The 27,889-nt window shown below is 34.3% G+C and overlaps 3 protein-coding genes across 9 annotated transcripts in view; 1 reads left to right on the plus strand and 2 right to left on the minus strand.

Annotated features, from left to right (window-relative positions):
* The window catches only part of IMPG2 (interphotoreceptor matrix proteoglycan 2), an 81,542-nt gene extending 65,256 nt beyond the window's left edge, over positions 1–16,286 (minus strand). The window contains exons 1-3 of one of the 3 annotated variants that reach the window (XM_035710054.2): positions 13,760–16,286; positions 13,043–13,294; positions 1,343–1,509 (exon numbers count right to left, since the gene is read on the minus strand). In XM_035710054.2, coding sequence (XP_035565947.2) covers positions 1,343–1,509; positions 13,043–13,294; positions 13,760–13,844 — 504 coding nt within the window. In that variant the 5' untranslated portion in view covers positions 13,845–16,286. Of the gene's footprint in view, positions 1–1,342; positions 1,510–13,042; positions 13,637–13,759 lie in introns of those variants that run through there. The other 2 variants (XM_049105607.1, XM_049105608.1) reach the window with 2 other exon arrangements.
* A 155-nt stretch (positions 16,287–16,441) lies between these two features.
* SENP7 (SUMO specific peptidase 7) overlaps positions 16,442–27,889 on the minus strand; it is a 140,788-nt gene continuing 129,340 nt past the window's right edge. For 4 of the 5 annotated variants that reach the window (XM_049105609.1, XM_049105613.1, XM_049105611.1 and 1 more), the window contains 6 exons: positions 27,143–27,255; positions 26,309–26,361; positions 20,705–20,748; positions 20,541–20,609; positions 19,511–19,661; positions 16,442–18,281 (listed from right to left, as the gene is read on the minus strand). In XM_049105609.1, the coding sequence (XP_048961566.1) occupies positions 18,144–18,281; positions 19,511–19,661; positions 20,541–20,609; positions 20,705–20,748; positions 26,309–26,361; positions 27,143–27,255 (568 nt within the window). In that variant the 3' untranslated portion in view covers positions 16,442–18,143. Of the gene's footprint in view, positions 18,282–19,510; positions 19,702–20,540; positions 20,610–20,704; positions 20,749–26,308; positions 26,362–27,142; positions 27,256–27,889 lie in introns of those variants that run through there. The other variant, XM_049105612.1, reaches the window with a different exon arrangement.
* LOC112640157 (40S ribosomal protein S26-like) lies at positions 24,517–24,849 on the plus strand. Its single transcript, XM_035710056.1, has one exon. It carries the CDS (start codon positions 24,517–24,519, stop codon positions 24,847–24,849), a length of 333 nt encoding a protein of 110 aa, XP_035565949.1.

Consider the following 27,889-nt stretch of genomic DNA (forward strand, 5'->3'; position numbering starts at 1 on the left):
CTGAGAAGGTAGGCCCAATGGTAAAGGGGGAAAAACATAATTTATTTTATTTTTTTTAATTTATTTTATTTTATTTATTTATGATAGACACACAGTGAGAGAGAGAGAGAGGCAGAGACATAGGCAGAGGGAGAAGCAGGCTCCATGCACCGGGAGCCTGACGTGGGATTCGATCCCGGGTCTCCAGGATCGCGCCCTGGGCCAAAGGCAGGCGCTAAACTGCTGCGCCACCCAGGGATCCCCATAATTTTTTTTTAAAACGAGAAGTGGGTTTGAATTTAAGCTCCAGCCCATCTGGGTTTGTAATCTAGAATAAGGAATAATTCTGATGCTTATCTATAAGTTGGGGATATTAGTACCTCCTTGTAGGATTGTTGTTTATTAAATATAATGTTTTTAATGGGTTTAATATATGGCCTGGTACACTGTATACACTAAATAACTGGTAACTATTCTCATAATTATGAATATTGAAGAGTTAAAAACATGACAGAAGACTCAAATAGATAAATAAAAATCTTTTTAAAAATGTGATGGAAAAACAATGCAACACTGCAGCTTAAAAATTTGAGTACCATGGGGGATCCCTGGGTGGCTCAATGGTTTAGCGCCTGCCTTCGGCCCAGGGCATGATCCTGGAGTCCCAGGATCGAGTCCCACATCGGGCTCCCTGCATGGAGCCTGCCTCTCCCTCTGCCTGTATCTCTTCCTCTCTCTCTCTCTCTCTCTGTCTCTTTGTATCTCATGAATAAATAAATAAAATATTTTTAAATTTTTTTTAAAAATTTGAGTACCGTGATTAAAAGTTGAGTGCATTTTAAAACACACAAAAACCTGCATATCTTCAAAATGTTTATAACCCTACAAAATTTGTCTGGGGTCCACCCATATTTATCAGATCATATTTCTTTCCCTAGTTTGCCTCCAGTTAATGAGATCATCCCAGGGTAGGACCAAATATTGGAAGAAATTAATAGCATGCTTTTACTAGAAATAAAATTTTTAAAGTAGAAAGAATTGGATGATGTATTGTATTACTTTCAGATACACTAATCTAATTTTATTAGACTCATAATAAAAGCTCAGAGTTATTCAGTCAATAATTCTTCAGTCTAAGGTATATATTTAAAAAAACAGTATTTAAGATAATATTTGTAAAGTTTCTAAATTGTGGCAAATAGGAAAAAGACATCGCTATGCCCTACGGCAGCTTACTCAAAAAGCAGAATTACAACAAAAAGCAATGCAGGGATTTGCATCTGCTCTTTCTACCTTTAGGTTTTAACTGTGTATAGGTGCCTCTATAATAGTCGGGCAATTCTTCCCTTGTTAGCACCCTTACCTTCATAATTAAACTTCTATGTTCCACAGACTGACTAAAATTTGTGCCCATGTCAAATATAGTTGTAATTCCATCTTCACACAAATTCATCCAGTAACGATATTCCTCACGCCCAGGAAGCCGATCCCAAAATGTCCTGAAGGCTTCCCAGACAGCTTCCTGACACACTGGAAAACAGAGAAGTATTTTATGGAAAGTTAATGCACTTTGAGGTTCTCACAATGATCACGAATTTGTTTATTTAAATTCTCAAGACACTCTTGCCCATAGTGTCCTTTCTGGAGGAACATGGGAATGATTCTCAGTCAAAGCTCTTCTGTCAATCTATGTCCAGTTTAAACTTTTCAGATATAAAGAGAATTCATCCTCTCCACTCCTTTCCCTTACAGAGGGAACTGACTGACTTCCTAATAGGCAGGGTATTTTTCCCATCTCTTTAAAAAAAAAAAAATCCATGTCTATGCTATTTAAATGTGGAGCAGATGTTGAGAATACCTCAATAAGTGAAAAAATAAACAAACTGTGATACATTCATATGATGGAATATTATCCAGTGATAAAAAGAAATGAGGTTTCAAGCTATGAAAAGACACAGTGAAGACTTAAATGTATATTGCTAAGTAAAAGAAGCCAATCCGAAAATCATATCATATGATTCCAATGATATGACATTCTGGAAAAGGCAAAACTATGAAAATTATAAAAAGATCAATGGTTCCCAGGGATTAGGGGAAGGAAGATATGAAGAGATGGAGCACAACGGCTTTTTTAGGGCAAGGAAGCTACTCTGTAGGACACTGTAATCGTAGATACATGTCATTATACATTTCTCAAAACCCATTGAATAAACAACACAATGACTGAACTCCATATAAATTATGAGCTTCAGTTAAGAACGATGTGTCAATATTGGCTCATCAAATGTAACAAATGCAATACACTAACACAAAATGCTAATGAGAGGGGAAAATGTGTGCATGGAAGAGTGACAGTACAGGTAATTCTGGACTTTCTGCTCAATTTTTCTGAACCTGAAACTTCTCTAAAAATTAAAATCTATTAACTAAAAAAGAGAGAGAGAGAGAGAGAGAAGAGTAGAGAATAACTGGTGGTTGCCAGAGGGGTGAGGAGTGGGGGGATGAACAAAATGGGTGAAGGGGAGTGAGTGATATAGGGTTCCAGTTATGGGATGAATAAGTCATGGGAATAAAAGGAACAACACACAGAACACAGTCAATGGTACTGTAATAGCTTTGCATGGTAACAAATGGTACCTACTTTTGTGGTGAGCATAGCATAATGTAGAAATTTGTCAAATCACTACATTATACACCTGTATTAATATAACATTGGATGTCATTTACACTCAAAAGAAATTTTTTCTAAAGATAGGAGAACTAAACAAACAAACAAACAAACAAAAAAACCCTGATATTCAGGAGAAATGTACTGCTATATTAAAATAAAAACTAATTCAATCTATCTGCTAAGTTATTCAAAGGATCAAATCTGAAAGGATGCTAAACAGGCTATCTACGTATTTTATGTAGTGTATTGCTATCCTGCAACCATTTCATTGGCTAAATACCAGACACTGTGGACAACAGATTAAGATGGGAGGGAAGGGAAGAGGAACAAAGTGCTGAGAGAGAAAGACAGATGCAAATGCATAGAGATCAAGACCATTATTTTTCATCTCAAGAAAACTGAATGCTTATCCAGTAGTATATGGAGGTAGATTCTCTGAACTCATAGAGTCAGAAGATCTAAATTCTTGCCCTATCCTTACCATAGACTAGCTTCATAACTACAGGTAACTTACCTAGCCATTCAATGTTTCAACGGATCATCTCTTTTATTTAACTGGATGAATCATTACAGCCTTATCTACCTACCTGTGAGAGTATTTTATAAACTGCTTAGTGCTACATGAATACCAATGTTATCATCAATAGATTCTGGTTGTCTCACAGTTGTTTGATGGAAGAAGATAGTCTAAGCCAAAAAACAAGTCTTAAGCTTTAACAGAGAGGAAAATACATGAATATTTAAAGTTTCTCCACCAATTGACTTAAGGGTCAAAATGAACCTTTGGCTGCAAACTCAATTTTCTCTTCCAGTGAACTAACTGCATCTTTATAATTGCTCTTCAGAACTTGTGACACTACAGCAAAACAGAAGAATTCAGCCATGGTTGACTGAGGCAGAGCTAACCACCTGTAGACTGAGAATTCTTCCTTTCTTTTTGAAGCTTCCACATGAAAATTTAGTGCCCTCCAAAAGACAATGCAAAGGTGAAAGTCTGAAGTTGGTAAAAACAAACAAAAAATGAATGTCTACAAGGTCTAGTTATGAAAAAGGGGATTCAAAGAAGTTATAAAAGATACAAGACTGAATATATATCTTAAAAAGAAAGAAAAAATAAATCTCAGTAACTTATTTATAATATACACAAAAATAATTTGAAATATTAAAGCTAATATTATGAAGGTCCTAAAAGAAAACACAGAAGAATATCTATATAACTTGAGGACAGGCAAAAATTTCATAAACAGGACACAGAAAACAACAACTATAAAAGTAAAAGACAGAAATTAGAATGTATCAAAAGTAACAACTATTCATCAGAGACACTTTAAAAAAATGGATAGACAAGCCATACGTCTGGCAGAAAATATTCAAAAAATATATCTGACACAGAACTGGTATTTAGGATATTTAAAGAATTTCTACAACTCCCTAATAAAAAGGCAAACAATCCAATTTTTAAAACATGTAAAAGACTGGACCAAACACTTTACAAAGGAAGAGCTACAAATAGATCACATGTATGTGAAAAAAGTGCTATTATTCATCTTCAGAGAAATGCAAATTAAAGCATCCACACATGAATCATTAACCTTGTTAAGATGGTAATATCTCCAAATTGATCTTACAGATCCAATGTAATCCAATCTGAACACTGGTTGACTTCCTTACAGAAATTGACAAGCTAATTCTAAAATTCATATGGAATTACAGCGAACCTAGAATAACCAAAAAGAACAAATCGATAAACTGGACTTTTATCAAAATCAAAAACTTTAATGCATGGAATACACCATCAAGAGAGTGAAAAGACAACTCACAAAATGAGAAAAAAAAATGCCTTCAAGTAATTTAACTGATAAAAAACTTGTATCTAGAATATATAAAGAACTGTTACAACTCAATAATAATTTTTTGAAACCTGAAAAATAAGCAAGGATCCAGAGACATTTTTCAAAAGAAGACATTCAAATGACCAAAAAAGCAAATAAAAAGATGTTCAATGTTACTAATCATTAAAGAAATGCAAATCAAAACAGGGTATAACACTTCACATCTACTAGGATGGTTGTGTGTCTTTTTTTTTTTTTTTTAAAGGAAAATCATAGTGCTAGCAAAGACATAGAGAAATCAGAATCTCACACACCACTATTGGGAACGTAAGATGATACAGCTACTTCAGAAAGTAGTATCTGGTAGTTCCTTATATGGTTAAACATAGAGTTACCATATAACACAGAAATTCTACCCCTGGGAAAACACCCAAATAATTAACATCCCAAATGCCCCAAAACTGACAAATAGATAAACAAAATGTGGTTTATCCATACAAGAAAATATTATTATTTGGCCATAAAAAAATAAACTACTGATGCATGTTACAACATGAATGAATATTGAAGAGATTATGCAAAGTGAAAGAAGCCAGTCACAAAAGATCACATATTATATTATTTCATTTATTTGATATATCCTTAAATAGACAACTCTATAGAAATAAAAAGCAGATTCATGATTGCTTAGGCCTGGGGAGAGGCATAGGGGAAACAGAGGGATAAAAGGAGTGATGACTAAAGGGTGGGAGGTAATGAAATGTTCTTAAACTCAATGTGATAATGGTTTCATATTTCTGAGAATAAAATAGAAAACCACTGAATTCTAAACATCAAATGGAAAAATTGTATGGTATGTAAATTATATCTCAATAAAATGGTAAAAAATGTAATTCTGTCCAGAAAGGTAATACATCCTAAATTTATCCAATGGCTTTCCAGTTGGGAGGTATCTGACAATAACGTCTGATTAACTAATGTGGAATATAGAATTCAGCACACGTACATTTTAATAATGGAGGATATTTGGGGGTGGCGGGGGTAGTCTGGAGCCCTCATGCAGCTCGGAGAGGGGAAACCTAGATAGGACATTGCAGACAGTACAGAAGAGTGAAATCAGCACAGTCCCAGGGAAAGAGGTACTAAGAAGGGCAAAACTACACCAGAGACAATTGCCACCCGCTTCACTATGGCCTAGAAGTAGACAAGTTCTGAAGTCCCATCCTTGTCAAACAATTTTTATATAGCCTTTAGGGACTGTTGAAGATAACTTTCTATTTTTGAGAAGATAGGTGATCTACGAATGTCTCTCTTGTGGCAGAAAAAACCTGCCCTGTAAACTGCTGGAGGAAGGCAAAAGGTGATGACAATATTCTGAAGAAGGAAATGCCTGCATTTAAGCTGTCTTTAATCCTGTTACTAGGAGGCAGGCTGTGCATATTATTCAGTACACAGAAATCCAGTACAAAGTCTTTTTTTAGGGTAATATTTTCCTCTCAAAATTGTGGTGCCCAAAGCATACAGATCAATTTGGTGCAATAAGGCAAGAAATAAAAGGCATATAAATTGGAAGATGAGAAGTAAAATTATCTCTATTTGCAAATAAAATAATCATCTAGGTAGAAAACCCTAAGAAATACACAAAAAAAGCTGCTAGAACTAATAAGTGAATTTAGCAAGTTATAGAATACAAGGTCAATATATAAAAAAACATTTTTATGCCTATATACTAGCAAGGAACAATCAGAAATTAAAATAACATTAACAATGGCATGAAAAAAAAGTAGAAAAGATAAATCTGATAAAAAAAAAAAAAGATGTGTAAGACCTATACATCAAAAATCACAAAATGGCAGGACACCTGGGTGGCTCAGTGGTTGAGCATCTGCCTTCGGCTCAGGGCGTGATCCCGGGGTCCAAAGACAGAGTCCCACATCAGGCTCCCTACATGGAGCCTGCTTCTCTCTCTGCCTGTGTCTCTGCCTCTCTCTCTGTGTCTCTCACGAATATATAAAATCTTTAAAAAAATTACAAAACTCTGCCAAGAGAAACTGAAGAAGACCTAAATAGAGGGATATATCATGTTCATAGATCAGAAGACTCAATATTATTAAGATGATAATTCTTCCCAAATTAAGCAATAGATTCAACACAATTCAAATCAAAATTCCAGCAGCCCTTTTTGTGTAAGTTGGCAAGATGATACTAAAATTTATATGAGATACAAAGGACCTAGCATAACCAAGCAAATCTGAAAAAAGAACAAAGCTGAAGAACTTTCCCTATTAAAAGACTTATTGTAACCAAGACAGTATAGTATTGGCATAAAAATACACAAATAGATCAGTGGAAGAAAATAAAGAGTGAAGAAATAGACCCACCATAAACAGAAGACTGATTTCCGACAAAGGTGCAAAAGAAAGAAAGGATAATCTTTATTTTTAACATTTATTTGGGATGCCTGAGTGGCTCAGCGGTTGAGCATCTGTGTTCAGCTCAGGGCATGATCCCAAGGGCCTGGGATTGGGTCCTGCATCAGGCTCCCCCCAGGGAGCCTGCTTCTCCCTCATCCTCTCTCTGTATCTCTCTGTGTTTCTCTCGTGAATAAATAAATAAAATCTTTCTTTAAAAAAAGATTTTAAGGGCAGCCCAGAGGGGCTCAGCAGTTTAGCACCTGCCTTTGGCCTAGGGCATAATCCTGGAGACCCAGGATCCAGTCCCACATCAGGTTCCCTGCATGGAGCCTGCTTCTCCCTCTGCCTGTGTCTCTGTCTCTGTCTCTCTCTGTGTGTGTCTCTCATGAATAAATAAAACTTTAAAAAAAAAATTTTCTTTTTTAAGTTTTTCTTGGGATCCCTGGGTGGCGCAGTGGTTTGGCACCTGCCTTTGGCCAAGGGCGCGATCTTGGCGACCCGGGATCAAATCCCACATCGGGCTCCCGGTCTCCCTCTGCCTGTGTCTCTGCCTCTCTCTCTCTCTCTCTCTCTCTGTGACTATCATAAAAAAAAAAAAAAAAAAAAAAAAGTTTTTCTTTATTTATTTAGTGACCACAAGAGCAGGGGGATGAGCAGAGGGAGAGGGGGAGAGAAAATGTCAACCAAATTCCATGCCCCATACAGAGCCAGAGTGGGGCTCAATCCCACCACCCTGGGATCATAACCAGCCAAAATCAAGAGTCAGACACCTAACCAATTGAGCCACCCAGGTGCCCCAAAGATAATCTTTTTAATAAGTGGTGCTAAAACAATTGGCTAAGCATATGCAAAAATTTAACTTTGATCCATATACACCATATACAAAAATTCACTCAAAATAGATCATAGACCTAAATGCAAAACCTAAAAATTACACAATTTCTACAGGAAAAGAATGAAGAAAATACTTGTCACTATGGGTTAGGCAAGATATAACACCAAAGGCAAGCATGCTCCAAAAAAAAAAGGATAAGCTGGACTTCATGATAATTTAAAATTTTTGTTCCTCAAAAGACATTAAGAAAATAAGCCATACATGAGGTGAAAGTATATGTAAACATGTATCTGACCAAAAAACTTGTATTTAGAATACATTAAGAACTCTTACAGCTCTATAAGACAAACAATCCAATTATTTTTTTAATGAGCAAAATATTTGAATAAACTCTTAACCAAAAAGATACACAAATGGTGAATGAGCACATAAAAAAAGGTGTTCAAAATCATTAGCCATTAAGAAAATGCATATTAAAACCACAATAGGGATCCCTGGCTGGCGCAGCGGTTTCGCGCCTGCCTTTGGCCCAGGGCTCGATCCTGGAGACCCGGGATCGAATTCCACGTCGGGCTCCCGGTGCATGGAGCCTGCTTCTCCCTCTGCCTGTGTCTCTACCTCTCTCTCTCTCTCTCTCTCTCTCTCTGTGTGTGTGACTATCATAAATAAATAAAAATTTAAAAAAACACAATAAGATACCACTTTGTATTCACTAGAATGGTTACAGTTTTAAAAGACTGACTATACCAAGCATTGCAAAAATGCTTGAAAAACTAGAATTTTAATATACTGCGCATGGTACAGCGACAGTGGAAAACACACTGAAGTTTAGCAACTTCACAAAAAGTCACATATATACCGATCATGAGGCCCAGCCATTCTACTCTTTTATTAACCAATAGAAAGCATATGTCCACACAAAAACTTAAACACAAATGTTCATAACAGCTTTCTTTATAATCACCAGTAACTGAAAACAACCCAAATATCCCGAAAGGTGATATACCCTAAAATAGAAGACTACTCAACAATAAAAGCTAACAAACCACTGATTCACAAAAAATCATAGATGAGTCTCAAAATAATTACACTAAGCAAAAGAAGCCAGATAAAAAAGTGTATGTATGTGATTACATTTATATATAAAAGTGTAGAAAATGCAAACAATCTATAGTGATTGATAAAAATCAGATTAGGGGTTGCCTTAGTACTAGGATAAAGAAAAGTGTTCTGAGGGAGGGAGAGATTACAAAGGTAAAAGAAAATATTTGGAGGTGACTGATAAATTCATTGACTGCATGATAATTTCAAGGGTAAATACATTTGTCAAAACTAATCATATAGTATAATTTAAGTATACAGCTTATAATCCATCAAAGTACACCTTCATAAAGCGATATTTTAAAAGTCCAACTACAAATGTAATTTTTTAAGTGGGAGGATACTACTAACTGTGTACAATTCCAAGAACCCTAAATATCTGTTTAATTTTACAAATCATTAGGTTCAAATGCAATTGGTTCCTGCTTAAATGAAGACATTTTTCAAATTTGTTACACCAACTATGAACTGAAGCCAAATCCCCTATAGGAAAAATTGGGCATACCATTATTTGAATTAGCTTGGTAGGAAGAGCTAAGATCCTTGGTTGGACATTGAATGTAGCTCTCCCTCCAATTTTCAAACATTTGGTTCTAACGGCATTATCCAATTATTTCTACAAAATCTCTTCAAGGGGCACCTGGGTGGCTGAGTGGTTGAGTGTTTGCCTTCGGCTCAAGGCATGATCCCAGGATCAAGTCCCACATTGGGCCCCCCACAGGCAGTCTGTCTAGGTCTATGTCTCTGCTCCTCTTTCCATGTCTCTCATGAATAAATAAATAAGAGTATCTCTTCAAAACCTATGCTGAAATAATTTTTAATTTTCAAAAACATATTTATTCTTTATAAATGACAGCAATAGATCTATCGACAGTGCTACCACTTTGATGTGCTTGCGCCAACACTATTAGCTCTGTGAGGTACCTTTCCAATAATCCCATTCAAAGCATCGTATTTTAAAATCAATTATTCTAGGGATGCTTTTCTTTTTGTTGGTCTCTTTTTCCATAGTATCTCTTGAATTTGAATTTATAAATATAATAGCAAAGAAATTAAAAGACCCACATTTTTTTTTGCTGATCTGTTCCTCTTTTTTATTTTATTTAATTAATGTATAGCATATTATTAGTTTCAGAGGTTGAGTACAGTGAATCATCAGCTGCATATAACACCCAGTGCTCATTACATCACCCAGTTACCCCATCCTCCCATACCTCCTCTCCAGCAACCCTCAGTTTATTTCCTATAGGTATTAGTCTCTTATGGTTTGTCTTCCTCTCTGATTTCATCTCATTTTATTTTTCCCCTCCTTTTCCCTATGATTCTGTTTTGTTTCTTTAATTCCACATATGAGTGAGATCATATGATAATTCTTTCTCTGATTGACTTATTTCACTTACAATAATTCCTTCCAGGGCCATCCACATCTTTGCAAATGTCATGATTTCATTTCTTTGTTGGCTGAGTAATATACCATTGTGTATATATATACATATACACCACCATCTTCTTTATCCATTCATCTGTCGATAGACATCAGGGCTCTTTCCACAGTCTGGCTATTATGAACATTGCTACTATAAACATTGGAGTGCAGATGCCCCTTTAGATCACTATATTGTATCCTCTGGGTAAATACCTAGAAGCGCAATTGCTGGGTCATGGGGTAGACCTATTTTTAACTTTTTGAGGAACCTCCATACTGTTTTCCAGAGTGACTGTACCAGCTTGCATTCCCACCAGCAGTGTAAGAGGGTTCCCCTTTCTCTGCATCCTGGCCAACATTCTTTTTTTTTTTTTTTTTTTTACTTGATATAACCATATTTCTTAAATGGTTATTTCCTCTTCACTATTTAACCAGCACCTATGTAGATACTCTGATCTATTTATTTTTAACTTCCAGATAATAGAAATCATATTTTGTTAAGTTATAAACTGTCATTCTCATTTATCTTCAGTCCTTTATTCTTTTCCCACTCTCTTGAGAATTTGCCACTTCTGGTACACACCCCATACACAAAAGGAACAATCAATGGAATTCCATTAAAAAAATAAAAACGCTTATTGCTTAATAATGTTTGATAGTCCCAAAATACAAGCAAGAGATTTAAATACCCTCTTTTAAAAAGATACTAATACAGGACTACTTTAATAAGCAAAACAAATATATAAATATATATAATATCTGGTGTTTATTTTCTTAAAAACACTTGCTTAGAGAGTATTATGCTAAGGGAAATAAATCAATCAGACAAGGACAAATATGACTTCACTCATGTGAAGAAGAAACAAAACAAATGAGGATAGGTTAAAAAAGAGAGGCCAACCAAGCAGCAGACTCTTAATAGAACAAACTGAGGGTTGCTAGAGGGGAAATGCTGGGGGATGAGTTAAATAGTGATGGGGATTAAGGAGGGCATTTGCTCTGATGAGCATCAGGTGCTGTATATAAGTGCTGAATCTCTTAAATTGTACTTGAAAGTAATATTGTACTGTATGTTGACTAACTGGAATTTAAATAAACACTTAAAAAAAGTTTGCTTTGAAAAAACAAAAACACTTTCTTTGGTGAGGGAAGGGGAGATGAAGGACAAGTTGAAGGAAAGTAAAAAAGGAGAAGATAAAAGTAGCAGCTTAGATCAAATATCCATATAGTCCAGGGCACGGCAAATAAGTGCCCAATAAACATTTGTGGAATAACTACATAAATGAGCAAGCCTGGTTTCACTACCTTCTAATCATCTACCTTCACTTTAGTTTACTAGTAATACATCCATCTTATGGCTTTTTATTGTCTCTTCAGCAGCAAAAAGTGAAATTTGAGAATCCTTGGAATCCATTATGGTCAATTAAGCAATTTTGGTTAGTAAACTTAAAACAGAAAATGAATTCACACAATAAAAAGGGATTTGATCAAGGATAATACTGTTTATTTTTTTTATTTTTTTTTAATTTTTATTTATTTATGATAGTCACACAGAGAGAGAGAGAGAGAGGCAGAGACATAGGCAGAGGGAGAAGCAGGCTCCATGCACCGGGAGCCCGACGTGGGATTCGATCCCAGGTCTCCAGGATCGCGCCCTGGGCCAAAGGCAGGCGCCAAACCGCTGGGCCACCCAGGGACCCCGATAATACTGTTTAATTAACAATAAAATCTTGGGGGCACTTGGGTGGCACAATGGGTTAAGCCTCAGGTCGTGATCTCAGGGTCACGAGATAGAGCCCTGCATCAACTCACGTGGAGTCAGCTTTGGACTTTCTCTCCCTCTCCCTCTGCTCATCCTTCCCCCATTCCTACACTGACCCCCATGAACACACGCACTCTCTCTCTTGCTTGCTCTCTAAAATAAATAAAAGCCTTAAAAAAAAATAAAATCATTAGTTCTGTTGCTTTAGGATCCATTGTGAGAAGTGCCATCATTTTAGACATAATAAGGTTTATGTGTACCAACCAGAGAGTAACTAGCATGAATCTGCAGGATGTCTGAACTATAAAATATAGAAAGGTATTAAGTAGAACATATGGTATGACGAGCACTGGGTGTTATACGCAACTGATAAATTGTTAAATAATACATCTGAGAATACCGATGTCCTGTATGTTGGTTAATTGGATTTAAATTAAAAAAAAGAAAGAAAAATTTTTTAAATGTATTGTATTTTCATGTATCTAAAGTAACTTATTACCTAAGTAACTATACCATGGAAAATATATTTTGTGGGTATATTTAGATAAACTACTTTTTTTTTTTAATTTATGATAGTCACACCCACAGAGAGAGAGAAAGAGAGAGGCAGAGACATAGGCAGAGGGAGAAGCAGGCCCCATGCACCGGGAGCCCGACGTGGGATTCGATCCCGGGTCTCCAGGATCGTGCCCTGGGCCAAAGGCAGGCGCCAAACCGCTGCGCCACCCAGGGATCCCCTAGATAAACTACTTAATGAAGAAGTAAACATAATTAAATTTTCCAATAACATAAACTGATATTTTTGACATGCTTAAAAGATTTAAACCATTTCCACTCTTAAACTTTCCTCTGAAGCTATATAAATACTATACTTTTAGCAACGTCTTTTTCCATAGGTAATATAAAGATCATATTTGTCTCAGTGTCTAAATTATCACAAACTTTGAATTTTAACAAGATACAACAAACATATTAATGTTTAAATTTCATCACAAAGCCACAAGATTTAGATGCTTACTAACCTCGTACTTTGAAATATTTTACATGGTTTGCCACAGCCTCTGTAACACTTTCACCTGGACAGGTTTTCACACCATTAGGAAATAAAATAGACCGCCTTCTTCTAAGTAGCCACTGTTTCTCAGTTTCTCTGTGGTCCAGAGGTAGTTTCTTTTCAGTAGAAAGAGAAGTGTCCGTGGATTCTGAGTCAGTCAAAAGAAAAGAAACTGCACTGTTGGGTTCTTGGATATCTTCTAAAGACATGTAGGTTTGTGCTACAAAGTGAAAGCATAAACAAGTCTTCTGATAATGAAGATACAGTAGTAAAGGTAACAAAGAAAAATGGATTTTTGAGCCCCATTTCAGTTTTGAAGCCATTGCTCAGATTATAGACATGCATGCCTAAGGAGAGGAGGAATGAGCAATCTTTTCTCCATATAACACCTTCTTCTTTATTTCAAGATTCTTAGTTATTGAAAAAACTATACATCCAATTGCAACACAAAAAAATAAGAGGTAAGTTAAGTTTGAAGTAGAACTTACTAAAGAAGAAAACTAAAATTATTAGGAGAGATTTTAAAAGTTTAAATGAATACCAAAGACTAACAGAGTAGCATTTGATTCAACTTCTTATAAGTCATATCAAATAATATTATTCTTTTTTTTTAAATAATGTTATTCTTAAAGGGAATGTACTATAAGTATACAGACAAATAAAAACAATATAGATTTTTAAATACCTGTTAATGATGTAAGGTTTCCTTCTATCACGACAAATATCAAAATACCCAGAGAAATCTTCCCAAAATGAGGAAACATAATCATTTGGGCCACAATCAAAGGAATGAGGAGAAGCCAAAATCCTTAACTTGAACACACCAAAAGGCTTGAAACTTCCAGTAACAAATTATTATAGGAAAGGTCTAACATTTAAGAGTTTATGTTTGAGAACAGACAAGCATTCCCAAACCATTATAAATTAGCTTAAATAAAAATGGTGTCCTTTCAAAATACCTCTCACTTCTTTCCTGAAATCCAGCACAGCTATGAAAGCGGAAGAGATAAGCTAATTAGAACAGATGGGGAGAGACAATTTCTTTATTCTAATCTAGCCAGCTAAGCTCTTTATGAACGGGTTCTTTGCCTTTAACTGGCAGCCTGCTTAAAAACGTTTCACATATAATTCACTGAGTTTTACAATTTTTCTGAATCTATTAGTTGAAACTGGGTTCTTCTAGGGCCTGTGATTTGTTTTTGTTTCTGTTTTTAATTTATTTATTTTGAGAGAGCACGAGTTGGGGGGGAGCAGCAGAGGGAGAGAGAGTCTCAAGCCGACTCCACAATGAGCTCAGAGCCCAACCTGGGGCTCCATCTCAGGACCCTGAGATCACAATCTGGCCAAGACCAAGAGTCAGACACTTGACTGACTATGCCACTGATAAGCCCCAGGGCCTATGATTTAAAGCATAAGATCTGTAAGCCCAGACCGAATATACCCATCTACTTCAGAAATACAGAGCTAGGTATAAAACCAGTTCTAGCTAGTTTTCCTGGAGCTATTTCTTTTTGGCATAATTATTGTCTTGTAAATTTCTCTCCTTGATAAGAAATTTGAAAATCTTTGGTTTATAACCACTTAATGTCTTCTTCCTTATACATAAAATGCGATAGGAATAGTAAGGATAACTCATGATAGAGCTGTTGTGAGGACTAAATTAGTTAATACACAGAAAATGCTTAGACTAGTGCCTGGCACATACTAAGAGTACAATAAAAATGATACCCACATGATAACTTTGGAATCTTGCTTCATTAGCTATTAAACATGAGGCCTGGTATGTTTATGTACATGAAGAACTCTTAACCAAGAAAGGATATTTTACCACAATGGGACCAATAAAATTCTTTGTATTAGGACAGTTGTTTTTATCAAGTAAACCTAGTAGAATAGAATTAAAGTAGTCCAAGTCTCTGGGGAAGCTAGGATTTACTATTGAATAGCACTGAATTTATCTTTTTTTTTTTTTAAAGATTTTATTTATTTATTCATGAGAGACAGAGAGAGAGAGAGGCAGGGACACAGGCAGAGGGAGAAGCAGGCTCCACGCAGGGAACCAGATGTGTGTGGGACTTGATCCTGGGACTCCAGGATCACGCCCTGAGCCAAAGGCAGGAACTCAACTGCTGAGCCACCCAGGCGTCCCTGTATTTATATCTTATGTCATGTACCTCTAGTAAGTTCTCTGGGGAAAAAAAAAAAAAGTTTTGTAAAGATCTAAAACATATTTCTCTTGAAAATCCTAAAATAAAATAGTCCTGACTGATTTCTTTAGCCCCCAAAAGGGATACACTAAGTTATAAGAGAAGAGACCAGCTGGGTGGGTGTAGACCATACCAGCATAAGGAAGCCTCATACCCACAGAAGCTTTTAATGGCCTCTAGGCAAAGTTTCCAAATTTCCACAAAGACAAGCTCAATTATAAGAGACTCTACAGAAGGAAGTAAAGTTTGTTTTCCAATAAAGTTTTATATATTTCTCGTATGTATGTCTACTCACAGTCCTCCCAGACCAGACATAGTTCAACAATTAGAGGTCATTTACACAATAAAAAAAAAAAAATACTGAATACAGATGACATTTCACATTTATTTTAGTTCAGTACATTTCCAAAGAAACACTACTGAAAGAAAGAAAACCCAAAATAATTTGCTAGGAAGAAAAGGCTTAAGCTTAGTGCTAAGCCAAAAGCAATTACAGCATAAATGAATAATTTTATATGATTAAAAAGCAGGTGACACTGGAAAGATGATGACAGCACATAGATTGCAACCAGATTAGAAGGGGTTCTGTATGAGCCCTATTTTCCCTGTAAACATAAAAAGGAAACACGCTGATTATTAGAGGCATTAAACTTTTCTAAGTCCTAGTTAAATGATTGGATGGGAGTCAAAAAAAAAAAAAAAAGCGATCACCTTTTTTAACCCCCAAGTTGTAAATTAAAAACAGTATTATTTTCTCTAGGAAGACTTTCCCTGTACAGTAACAACCCTCTCACTACTACTCTATCACCTCTCACTAACACACACACAGCTAGGATGAACTCCCTCCTGAGCTACCAAGAAACTCTAAGATAGTTTCTACCAGGAATATTAAAGCTATTCATATGCCCATTTCTCCCACTAGACTATAAATGACTCAGGAATAAAAGCTGCCATTCATTTTTTATACCTAGTAAATTGCCTACCTCTAGTAGATGCTCCAAAAATGTTTCCTGAGCAGACAAATTAACTATGTGTCTGTTAAAGTAGAAAGAAAAATTAACCTAAGTATCAGTTATAAGATAGGCACTGGGTATCATAAATTTGAAAATTTGTTTCCAAGAATGGCTCATGTTTCTTAAGAAAAGAAAGTTACACTGTAATTTAATGAATTGGAAACAGGTTTAATATAAAATGTTGATATTCAACGCATTATTTCCACATGAATTTAGGAAAATGAATTTTAAACAATCTTCAAAACATGATAAAGGACAGTGGTACCTTTGAAAAACATACAAACAAAAAAGTTAAGAAGTCACAAGAAGATGTATTACATACTTGCTTTCCCAAAATTAGATATACAAATAATAGTCATTTTAAAAAATACCCTCCCATACACACACAAATTGGGAATGAAGACATGTAATTATAACCATCTTTATAAGAAATCCCCAAAAGACAAATATCTTTAACAATATAAAGACGGTGACAAGATTAACAAAAACTCAAAAACAATGAGGCTTAACTGACAACTTCAAACTTCAAATTCACATGATTTTGAAATAAAATGTTCCAACTTTTAGCTTTATCTTAAATTGCCCTTGATTCACTGCTTTTATACAGTTAACAATTTAAATCCAAGAGATGCATAAAACAGAAGATTAAAATAATACTCTTAAAAAGCATGTTTCTTATCTGAGAAAATACAATATAATTGTCCCCTCAAAATTTTCCTGATAACATTAAAGGGTTGGGAAGTGTTTCATCATATAATACCACCATCATCACATGAATTCAAAACTGTTACCTGAACATTTAATAAAACTTATGCCATAGGGATCTTAGGTCTCTAAAACCTACAATTTCAAATATAAAAGCAATTCGAGCAGTCTGGCTTTGCAGATGAATACCAGGTAAACAGAGCTATAAAATTACATATTTAGTCCTAACAATAAATAAGATTTTGAGGGTATCTTTTAATTAAAGTTAAGAGGACACCAATTTTATCTTCTATACTTACAGAAACTGTGTACATACATTCTAAGATATCAGAATAGGACAGAAGACAATATTGATAAAGCTATACCTCAAAGAAACTAAGTTGAGCTACATATGTAATTTTTAAAAACCTGTTTTGGACAGCTAGGATTTTTTCATTCCAAATTCCATTCTAATGAATGAACTAAATTCTTAGATCCCCACATATGACATCAAAAGAAAAAGAAAACATGTAACAATTACAGTAGAGTAACGGTTTCATTTAGCAATTGAGAAAAATAAGCTGCGCTTTGAAAGAGTCCATTTTTATCATCTTCCTAACATCATGTCTTCTTTTACACTATACAAAAGGGATGCCGTAAATGGCATTTTCTGAAGCCTTAATACTAAATTCTTCTTTTAAAAAATACACAGTATTCATACTGCATGCTTGAGCTGCAAAGAATAGAATTACAATATAATGTGACTTGTCAACAAATTTGACAAGCACTGGGGCTGGCACCAGGGAGGACCTAACTCCCCTCAACTCCCAGTTTTATGTAAGTACAGATCACATAGTTTTATCATCTACAAAAACATTCCCACATTTACATATGCTATTGCATAATCAGAAGCATAATCAGAAAAATATCCAATATTTTTGAAATTTTAATTTCTAATAAGTTTATCTATATCACCCCCCATTTTCCACTGCATCTATGAGATCTCAACAATCTAATAATATATCGTATATATTTTAAATACTGTTCAATGACTTATAAAACTACCACAAGTTATTTTCTTTTCTGTGAGCTGACTAACACAAATGCTGGTAAGCGGCTTTCCAGTAATCTTATAGAACATCTGTGTCATGTTTGTACAGATTAACTAGCTACTGCTGCCCTTCTGTTGCTGTAAATGAAGTTTTAAAATGAGCTCTCGAATATCTTCCCGTTTGGTCTTTATTACATGACGAGGAAACCATTTCTCCAAATGAATTGGAAGTTCAAAATTAACAATAGGATCCTAATGAGAGAAAAAAAAGAATGCAATCACTTTAGCAGTACAATTCAAACTTGTTTTAATTTCATTTTACAAGAAATAAGAAACTGCTAGCTTTTTAAAATTACAGCTTTACTGAGATGTAATACTACATAGTTTACCCAAAACTATGTATTACTGTTCCTCCCCAATTATATCAAAAGTTCTAACCATATACTATAACCCATACATGCTGAAAGTATCTCAAGTACTAGTCAAAAATACCCTATACTCCTATACCCATCTTCAGAATACCACACCGAAAAAAATGGGGCTAGTTGCCAGGACAACCAACAATGCAGTAATAGGGTTGGAACTTGCAGTCCTAACCCTTGACCCTCAGAGAGGGGAGAAGGGCTTCACAAATTATGTTGGTAATGACTAAAGTAATGAGCTGACAGTTTAAAAAGCAAAGAGCGATTTCTTGCTTTTAAAATTTCTGCCTAAATACTGCTACTTATAGATAGCATCACTGATGAGCTAGAAAATAACACTTGTTACTCTATTAATCTAGCTTATGGTTTTCTGAGCTTCTTGAATATACGGGTCTGTTAGTTTTGAAATTTTTTTCTTCAAATTTTTGTCTGCCTTTCTCTCTCTCCTATCCTAATCCTTCTAGAACTCTTAATTACATATAAATTACAGTTTTTGACTTTATCACACTTGTCTTTTATATTCTGTTCTTTACGTTTTTTTTCTCTTTGAAATACAGTAGGATTCCTTCTATTGCCCTTTTTTTTTTAAGTTTAATCTTGTCTTCTGCTGCATCCAAGTCTGCTATTAAATCCAACCAGTAAGTTCTTTTTTTCCCTTCTACGTTTTTATTTACATTCCAGTTAGTTAAAATACAATGTAATATTAGTTTCAGGCGTAGAATTGAGTGATTCATCACATATATACAACACCCAGTGCTCATCACAAGTTCCAGTAAATTCTTAATTTCATATATTGATAATCATTTTCAGCTCTAGAATGTCCACTTGGTTTTTTTAGTAGATTTCATCTTTATCCATTTTGTTCATCTTTGACTATTTTCTCTGACATATTATTCAAACTATTTTAAAGTTCTTATCTGTGAAATAACTCTAATATTTGGATTATATGTGGCTTTATTTATTTTTTCTCTCTTGAGTGTAATATTTTCTTGCTGCTTTGCTTGCCCAGTAATTTGTGATTATATACTGGTAATTGCGAATAAAAATTTATTTACATACCTTAAAGAAGCTCTCCACATACTGCAGTAAATATACTCCACAATCACTGCTATTATCTTGTTTAGGAACCTTAGGGCATAGGTCCACCATGTTTGTTTTGCTGAATTCCCGATGAGTTTTTCGTTTAACTTCCCACTCTACCTCTAAATACCTTGAATCATCAAAAAGTACAGTGACTCTAGTAGAAATTCCTGATTATTCAACACAAAGAAGGAAAAACATTTGCTGCCTGAGGTGTTGCCTCAAGACAAATTTCCAAATTTAACAGTACAAATTATAGTATGTGAGGCTTCAAGGGTTGCTACTTAAAAGAAAGTCATTTGAGTTTCAAACTTAAAGCTAGACTTTTTTCAATAACTCAATTTTCATAACTCATACACATAAACTCATTTATATGTTATGAAGTAAACTAACAGATTATTTTAAAACTTTAGTTGCTATTTCCAGATCCTACAGTTAATTACAAAATTACACACATACACACATAATAAAAATGTGAAAAAGTCCTCATTTTTTCTAAAATATTTTGATGGGATCCCTGGGTGGCGCAGCGGTTTGGCGCCTGCCTTTGGCCCAGGGCGTGATCCTGGAGACCCGGGATTGAATCCCACATCGGGCTCCCGGTGCATGGAGCCTGCTTCTCCCTCTGCCTGTGTCTCTGTCTCTGTCTGTCTCTCTGTGACTATCATAAATAAATAAAAATTAAAAAAAAATAAATTAAAAAAAAATAAAATATTTTGATAACCACTAATAACTGCAATGCTCCTTTATAAAAATATGCTTATTGTTAGATTATGAATACAAATTCTGAATTTGCTTTTAATATATACAAGTTGATATTTGAGAAATATTAATACTTGAATATTAACATACAATAGGAGATATTTATTATTGATTAGATTTGTAGACATCTAAATACATAGTAAATTATAATTCCAGATACATAGTGTTTTCAGTAATTCTTAAAGTAGCTTCAAAATTACTCAGATTTTTTAGATAACAGACTGAGAGTAAAATTGTCATTACTTACTCTCGTAAATTCTGAACTGTGTTTTGTATAGAAGCAGCTTTCAAGGAATCTAGTATGAGAATGCATGGCCTGTGAAAAGCAAAAGAAGAAATCGAGGTGTACGTATCTGTATATGAAGTAAATTTAAATATCTAAAAAAAAACATTATTACAGCATGTACCTACCTTTTACACATTTTCTTTGGTACTGATGTATTCGTCTCAGTACTCTGAAATAACAGGAATTTTTATGACTTTGCAATTAAAACCAGTTTGAATAAATTAATATGTTACTCTTTAAAATGTCTGACTCTAAAATTAAAATTTCAAATTAGAGTTCTTTTCATCATCTAAAGTGAACCAACATCATTTTTTCAGAAATTCATTGATTTATTTTCTTATACTGGTGAAACAGTGTCTTACACACTTATATGTGGACTCAAGAAGTTATGGAACTATAACAAAGCATTATAAAACCCTAGAACTTCAATTACTTCTGTTCAGACTTACCATCTTAAGCAAAGATAAACAATTTAACCTACACTTACATACATTTTCTAACTCAATATATGATGTTGGTGGAGACAAATTTGAGAAACAACAGATCAATCTTAAGCAGATTTCTTTAATGAAAAACTTCTCAGTACCATTATTACTCTAATATAACAATGAATCTTTAAGAAAGGAATAGGACACAGGCTTTATCCAACTTAACTGACCTTACAATCCTTTTAACATAATCCGCATCTTAGAACAACTGTTCCAAGAAACCTAATTTGGGCAGCCTGTGCCTTTTTTTTTTTAAAGATTTTATTTATTTGAAAGAGACAGAGCACAGGGAGGGGGGTGAGGGGCAGAGGGAATGAGAGAAGCAGGCCCTCTGTTGAGCAGGAGTCTGAGGTGAGGCTTGATCCCAGGACCCTTAGATTGTGATGGAGCTGAAGGCAGACATTTAACCAACTCAGCCACCCAGGCACCCTTAGGAAGCCCGTTTCTATAAGCAAGAAGAAACTTCCCTACCATGTCATTGTTAGAGCAGAAAAGGAACTTCCTTCTTTCTGCCTACCCTGTACTAGTAACGGTAAAGACATAAGCCTATGCCAGTATAGCAAGGCTGCTGCTCTCTGTACATACAAAACAAAACAAAACAAAAAACAAAACAAAAAGAACCAAAAATCACTAGGTGACTACCTTAATCAATTATGACACCAAATGTAGACGATGCATACCAGTTTGGAGGTCCATATAAGAAAAATTAACAAAACACAAAAATGTGGAGATTAAATCACCAAAGGGTCAACAAAGAAATCAAAGAAGAAAAAAAAATACATGGAGACAAATGAAAACAAAAACACAACAGTCCAAAATCTCTGAGATGCTACAAAAGCAGTTCTAAGATTAGGATTGGTTTATAGTGATATAGGCCTACCTTAACAAACAAGAAAAATCTCAAACAATCTAACCTTATACCTAAAGATATTAGAAAAGAAAGATCCAACAAAGCCCAAAGCTAGAAGGAAGGAAATAATAAAGATCAGGGTGGAAATAAATGAAATAAAAACTAAAAAAAAAAAAAAAAGAAAAGAAAAGATTAATGAAACCAAGAACTGGGTCTTTGAAAATATAAACAAAATGATAAACCTTTACCTAGACTCATCAAGAAAAAAAGAGGACTCAAATAAAATCAGAAATGAAAGACGAGAAATGACAACATTCCAGAAATACAAAGGATTATAAAAACTACTATGAAAATTTACATACCAAATTGGACAACCTAGAAAAAAATGAATATAGTCCTAGAAACATACAATCTTCCAAAACAGAATCAGAAAGAAATAGAAAATCTGAATGATTTACTAGTAATTACTAGTAAATGAAACTGAATCAATAAGCAAAGAACAAACAAAAAGTCAATGACCAGATAGATTCATAGATGATTCTACAAATATTTAAAGAGTTAGGAAGCACCCGGGTGGCTCAGTTAAACGCCTGACTCTTGGGTTTCAATTCAAGTCATGATCTCAGGATCATGAGATCGAACCCCATGTCAGGCTCTGCAGTCAGTGTGGAGTCTGCTTGTCCCTCCCCCTCTGCTCCTCCCTCTGCTTGTTCTCTCTCTGTCTCTGTCTCTCTCTCAAATAAATATATAATCTTGAAAAAAAAATAAAGAAAAATTAGTATCTATTCTCCTCAAACTATTCCAAAAAATAGAAGAGAAGCTTCTCCAAATTTATTCCACAAGGCCAGCATGACTCTGATACTGAAACCAGACAAAGACACCACAATAAAAGAAAACTACAAGCCAATATCCCTGATAAACATAGATGTAAAAATCATCAATAAAATATTAACAAACTGAATTTGACAATACATTAAAAGAATCATTCACCTCAGTGAAGTGGGGTTTATTCTAGGTATGCAAGGATGGTTCAGTATCCAGCAATCAACCAATATGACACATCACATTAACAAATTAAAGGAGAAAAAACACATGATCATCTTAATAGATGCAGAAAAAGCACTGGACAAAATTCAACATCTGCTCATGATAAACACTCTCAACAAAGTGGGTTTAAGGGAACCACAGCTAAACAATATCATTAAGTATGTATAACAATCCATAGCTAACATCATACTTGTATGGAGAAAAGCTAAAAGCTTCTCCTCTAAGATCAGGAACAAAGTTGTCCACTTTTACCACTTTTATTCAACATATTACTGGAAGTTTAGCAATCAGACAAGAAGAGAAATAAAAGGCAAACAAATTGGTAAGGGAGAAATAAAACTTGTCACTCTACACAGATGACATACTATATATAGAAAACCCTAAAGACTGCACCAAAAAACTATTAGAATTGATAAATGAAATCAGTAAAGTTGCAAGATATAAAATGAATATATAGAAATCTGCTGCATTTCCCTACACTAATAACAAAAAGCAAAAGCAGAAATTAAGAAAACAATCCCATTTACAATTACACCAAAAAAAAAAAAAAAAGAATGAAAGAAAGAAACCAACCTAGGAATAAACTTAACCTAGGAGGTGAAAGATCTGTATTCTGAAAACTGTAAAATACTGATGAAAAAAATTGAAGACAAATAAATAAATGGAAAGATATACCATGCTCATGGATTTAGAGAATTAACATTGTTAAAATGCCCATGCCACACAAAGTCATCTACAAATTCAATGCAATCTCTATCAAAATACCGATAGCATTTTTCACAGAACTAGTAAAAATAATTCTAAAATTTATATGGAACCACAAAAGACCCCAAATAACTAAAGCAATCTTGAGAAAGAAGAATGAAGCTGGAGAGATCTCAATCTCAGATTTCAAGCTACTACAATGCTACAATAATCAAAATAGTATGATACTGCCAGAAAAAAGAGACACATAGATCAATGGAACAAGATAGAGAGTCCAGGAAAAAACCCATACCTACTCGGTCAATTAATCTACAACAAATGAGGCAAAAATATACGATGGGGAAAAGACAGTCTCTTCAATGAAATGATGTCAGGAAAATGAGACAGCTACATACCAAGAAATGAATTGGACCACTTTCTTACACTATACATAAAATTAAACTCAAAATTAAAGACCTAAAAAAAATGATTAAAGACCTAAGTTTAAGACCTGAAACCATAAAACTACCTAAAGAAAACACAGGCCGTAATCTCTTGGACATCAGCCTTAACAACATTTTCTAGATTTGTTTCCTCAGGCAAGGAAATCAAAACAAAAATAAACAATTGGGATTTCATGAAAATAAAAAGCTTCTGCACAGCAAAAGAAACCATCAACAAAATGAAGAGGCAATCTAGTGAATGGGAGAAGATATTTGCCAATGCTATATCAGATAGAGATTAATATCCAAAATAAATAAAGAGCTTATACAATTCAACACACACACACAAAATCCAATTAAAGATGGGCAGGACCTGAAGAGACATAAGACATACAGATGGATCCTCTCTCAGTCTTGCACCCAAGATGACCAAGAAAAGAAGGAATAATGTTCGTGCCAAAAAAGGACACGGCCACATGCAGCCTATTCACTGCACCAACTGCGCCCATTGTATGCCCAAGGAAAAGGCTATTAAGAAGTTCGTTATTCGGAACATAGTAGAGGCCGCTGCCATCAGGGACATTTCTGAAGCGAGTGTCTTCGACGCCTATGTGCTTCCTAGGCTGTATGTGAAACTACATTATTGCATGAGTTGTGCCATTCACAGCAAGGTAGTCAGGAATCACTCTTGTGAAGCACCCCCACCCCGATTCAGACCCACAGGTGCTGTCCAACGACCTCTACCGAAGCCTATGTAAGGAGCTAAGTCCTTAACGACTAAGAAAAAGTGTTCTCCAGAAAAAAAAATAAATGGTGATTATGCTTTAAAAAAGAAAAAAAAAGAAGATACACATATAGTCAACAAACACATGAACAAGTGTTCAACATCACTAATCATCAGGGAAATGCAAACCAAAACCATAATGAAATACCACCTTACACCTGCCAGAATAGCTAAAATCAAAAAGACAAAAAATAACAAGTGTTGGTGAGAATGTGAAGAAAAAGGAATCCTCATAAACTATTGCTGAAAATGTAAACTGGTTTTCTATAGCCACTGTGTAAAATACTATGGAGTTTCCTCAAAAAATTAAAAAGAGAAATACCATATAATCCGATAATTTCACCACTCCGTATTCACCCAAAGAAAGTGAAAACACTAATTTGAAAAAATACATGCACCACTATGTTTACTGCAGCATTATTTACAATAGCCAAGATATGGAAGCAGTCTGATTGCCCACTGATAGATGAATGGATAAAGAAGATGTAGTGTGTACAAACACATACACAGATACCCACACACACAGAGTATTACTCACATATGAAAGACTAAAATCTTGTCACCTGCAATGACATGGATGGAGAGAGAGCATACAATACCTAGTGAAGACTGAGAAAGACAAATACCCTAAGATTTCATTCATAGGTGAAATCTAAAAAGCAAATGAATGAATAAACAAACAAAAAGTAGAATCAGACTTGTGAATACAGAAAACAAACTGATGGTTGCTAGAGGAGAGAAGGGTCACAGGATGGGCAAAATGGGTGAAGAGGAATGGGAGATAAAGGCTTCTAAGTTATGAAATAAGTAAATCACAGGAATAAAAGGCATAACATAAAGAATATAGTTAATGATACTGTGATAGTACTGTATGGTGACAGATGGTGGCTATGCCTGTGGTAAGCATAGCAGAATACTTAAACTAGTCAAATCACTATGTTGTACACCTGAAACTAAAGTAACACTGTATGTCAACTACACTCAAATAAAAAGAATTTTTAAATATACATATATACACACACACATATATATTTTTAAAATATATTTTAAATATATATATATTTGGGTGTGTGTGCGTGTGCATGAATGCGTGCACATGCATGCTTGTTTAGGTTACTAATTACACTAAGCTAAAAAAAAAAAATGCGGCTATAATGAAGAATAAAAGTACACCTGAGAAGTAGCCAACCAAATGATCAGAAAAACTACTGAATAAACAAATCAAGAAAGTTAAAGTCAGCTAAACAAGTATAAGAGGAATGATAATTTCTCCTATTCTCCTTCCTACCCCCATAAAATACATCAAAGAACCATAAAACAACACGATTTATTATGGTCCAACAATATCCATCATAGTCTACACCCTATTTTATAGATAAAATTATTATATTCAAGTATTTTCCTTTTTTCATATCTATCAAGAACATACTTACTTGGGACTCCTCTGTATCCAAAGACAGTCCTGAAGTAGTATGTTGATCATTATCTAGTTAGAAATAATAAAGCACTTATGAGTATTTATTTTATGTCTAAGGCAAAATATTTAGCTGTGGTTTGGGCCAGTATTGATGATAATGGCTATTAATAACTCTGCTTACTGTTTAGCCTACACCTATAAACACATAATTTTCATTTTTTTTCCTCAAAAAAAAATTAGGCTAATTTGCTTACTTAAGATTTGGACTGTAACTTAAGAAAAATCATGGAAGAATTTTAAGAGACCTGATATTATCTAGCCAGTTTCCAGTGTTAACAAGACTTGTGTTCATTTAGATTAAGAAAAAATGAAAAAGATTTCATGACCAATAAACTCATGAATTCAGTAAGGTTGCAAGACACAAAATTAATAAATAGAAATTTGTTGTGGTTCTTTACACTAATAAAAGGTAGTAGAAAGAGAAATTACAAAAACAATTACATTGACAATTGCACCAAAAAGAATAAAATATCTAATAGTATATTTAACCAAGGAGGCAAAGGACCTGAATTGGGTCTATGCCTGTGGATCCATAATATGAATTCTGAGTCATGTTAGCAAGATTACTCTATAAAAAAATGCTACAATAAAACTTGACATAACAGTGTAACTGAAGAATTATATTTTGTCTATACATGAGGTTGGGATTTATTATGAAAATTTCAGATTTCTTATTCTTCCTTCTAATAAGTTTCATGATAAAAAAAACTATACTATCTTTTAACTGCATATTGTTCACCATAATCATTTACTGTTATCATTATTAAAAACACTACATTAAGTTTATCACCTATTGTTTTGTTGTCATGTTGAGACTGCTGAACCTGGGAGCCCTGTGGAAAATCTTCATATATAGCTTCTTCTAACCATGGAAAACAAATGACTGCAAGATACCAGTGAGACCTGTTGAAAAAGAAATACAATCAGAATAACATAAAATCTAAACAATGCAGAGGAACATGTTCTAAAACTACAGCTGAAAATGTGGGTATGACAAAGTTCATACCAATTTTGAAGAAGCCCATTATAACATCTGACACAATATGGAATACACATTCCAAAAGTAATTAAATAAGTAGTAAGACTACTTAGTGTAAAATTTGAGTTATTTCAAATTTATTTACTTTCATCACACAATCTTGTGTTTCCTATTGAGGAACTACTTTAACAAATAAACACACAGCATCACTTATTTTGTACTTAAACAGCTTGTTCTCTTAAAGTTTTCAGATTCATCCAAAAATCTTTTGATCTTTTATTTATAAAATCTTTTAAATCCAAAAAAGAAAAATTCAATGTCTCAGTCATTACAGTCTTGTGGGCATTTGTCATTTTATTTTTTTCACTATATTTATAATATAACTATACTGTCAAACCAAAATCTAACATAAGTAACTCATAGTTTTAGCTACTTCCTTGGAATAAATTAAAAATAATATCAGGAATTTATATACCCATACTTTTTATTGATTATTAATCTAAAAACAGACAAAATTTTTTTTCTATACTCCCTAATTTTGTTTTTAAATAAACTGAA

This window comes from Canis lupus, chromosome 33 (assembly GCF_003254725.2).
Source record: "Canis lupus dingo isolate Sandy chromosome 33, ASM325472v2, whole genome shotgun sequence".
Taxonomy (NCBI): domain Eukaryota; kingdom Metazoa; phylum Chordata; class Mammalia; order Carnivora; family Canidae; genus Canis; species Canis lupus.

Excerpts from the sequence above, each read along its gene's own strand:
- LOC112640157 (XM_035710056.1), top strand. The coding sequence starts at position 24,517 with ATGACCAAGAAAAGAAGGAATAATGTTCGTGCCAAAAAAGGACACGGC.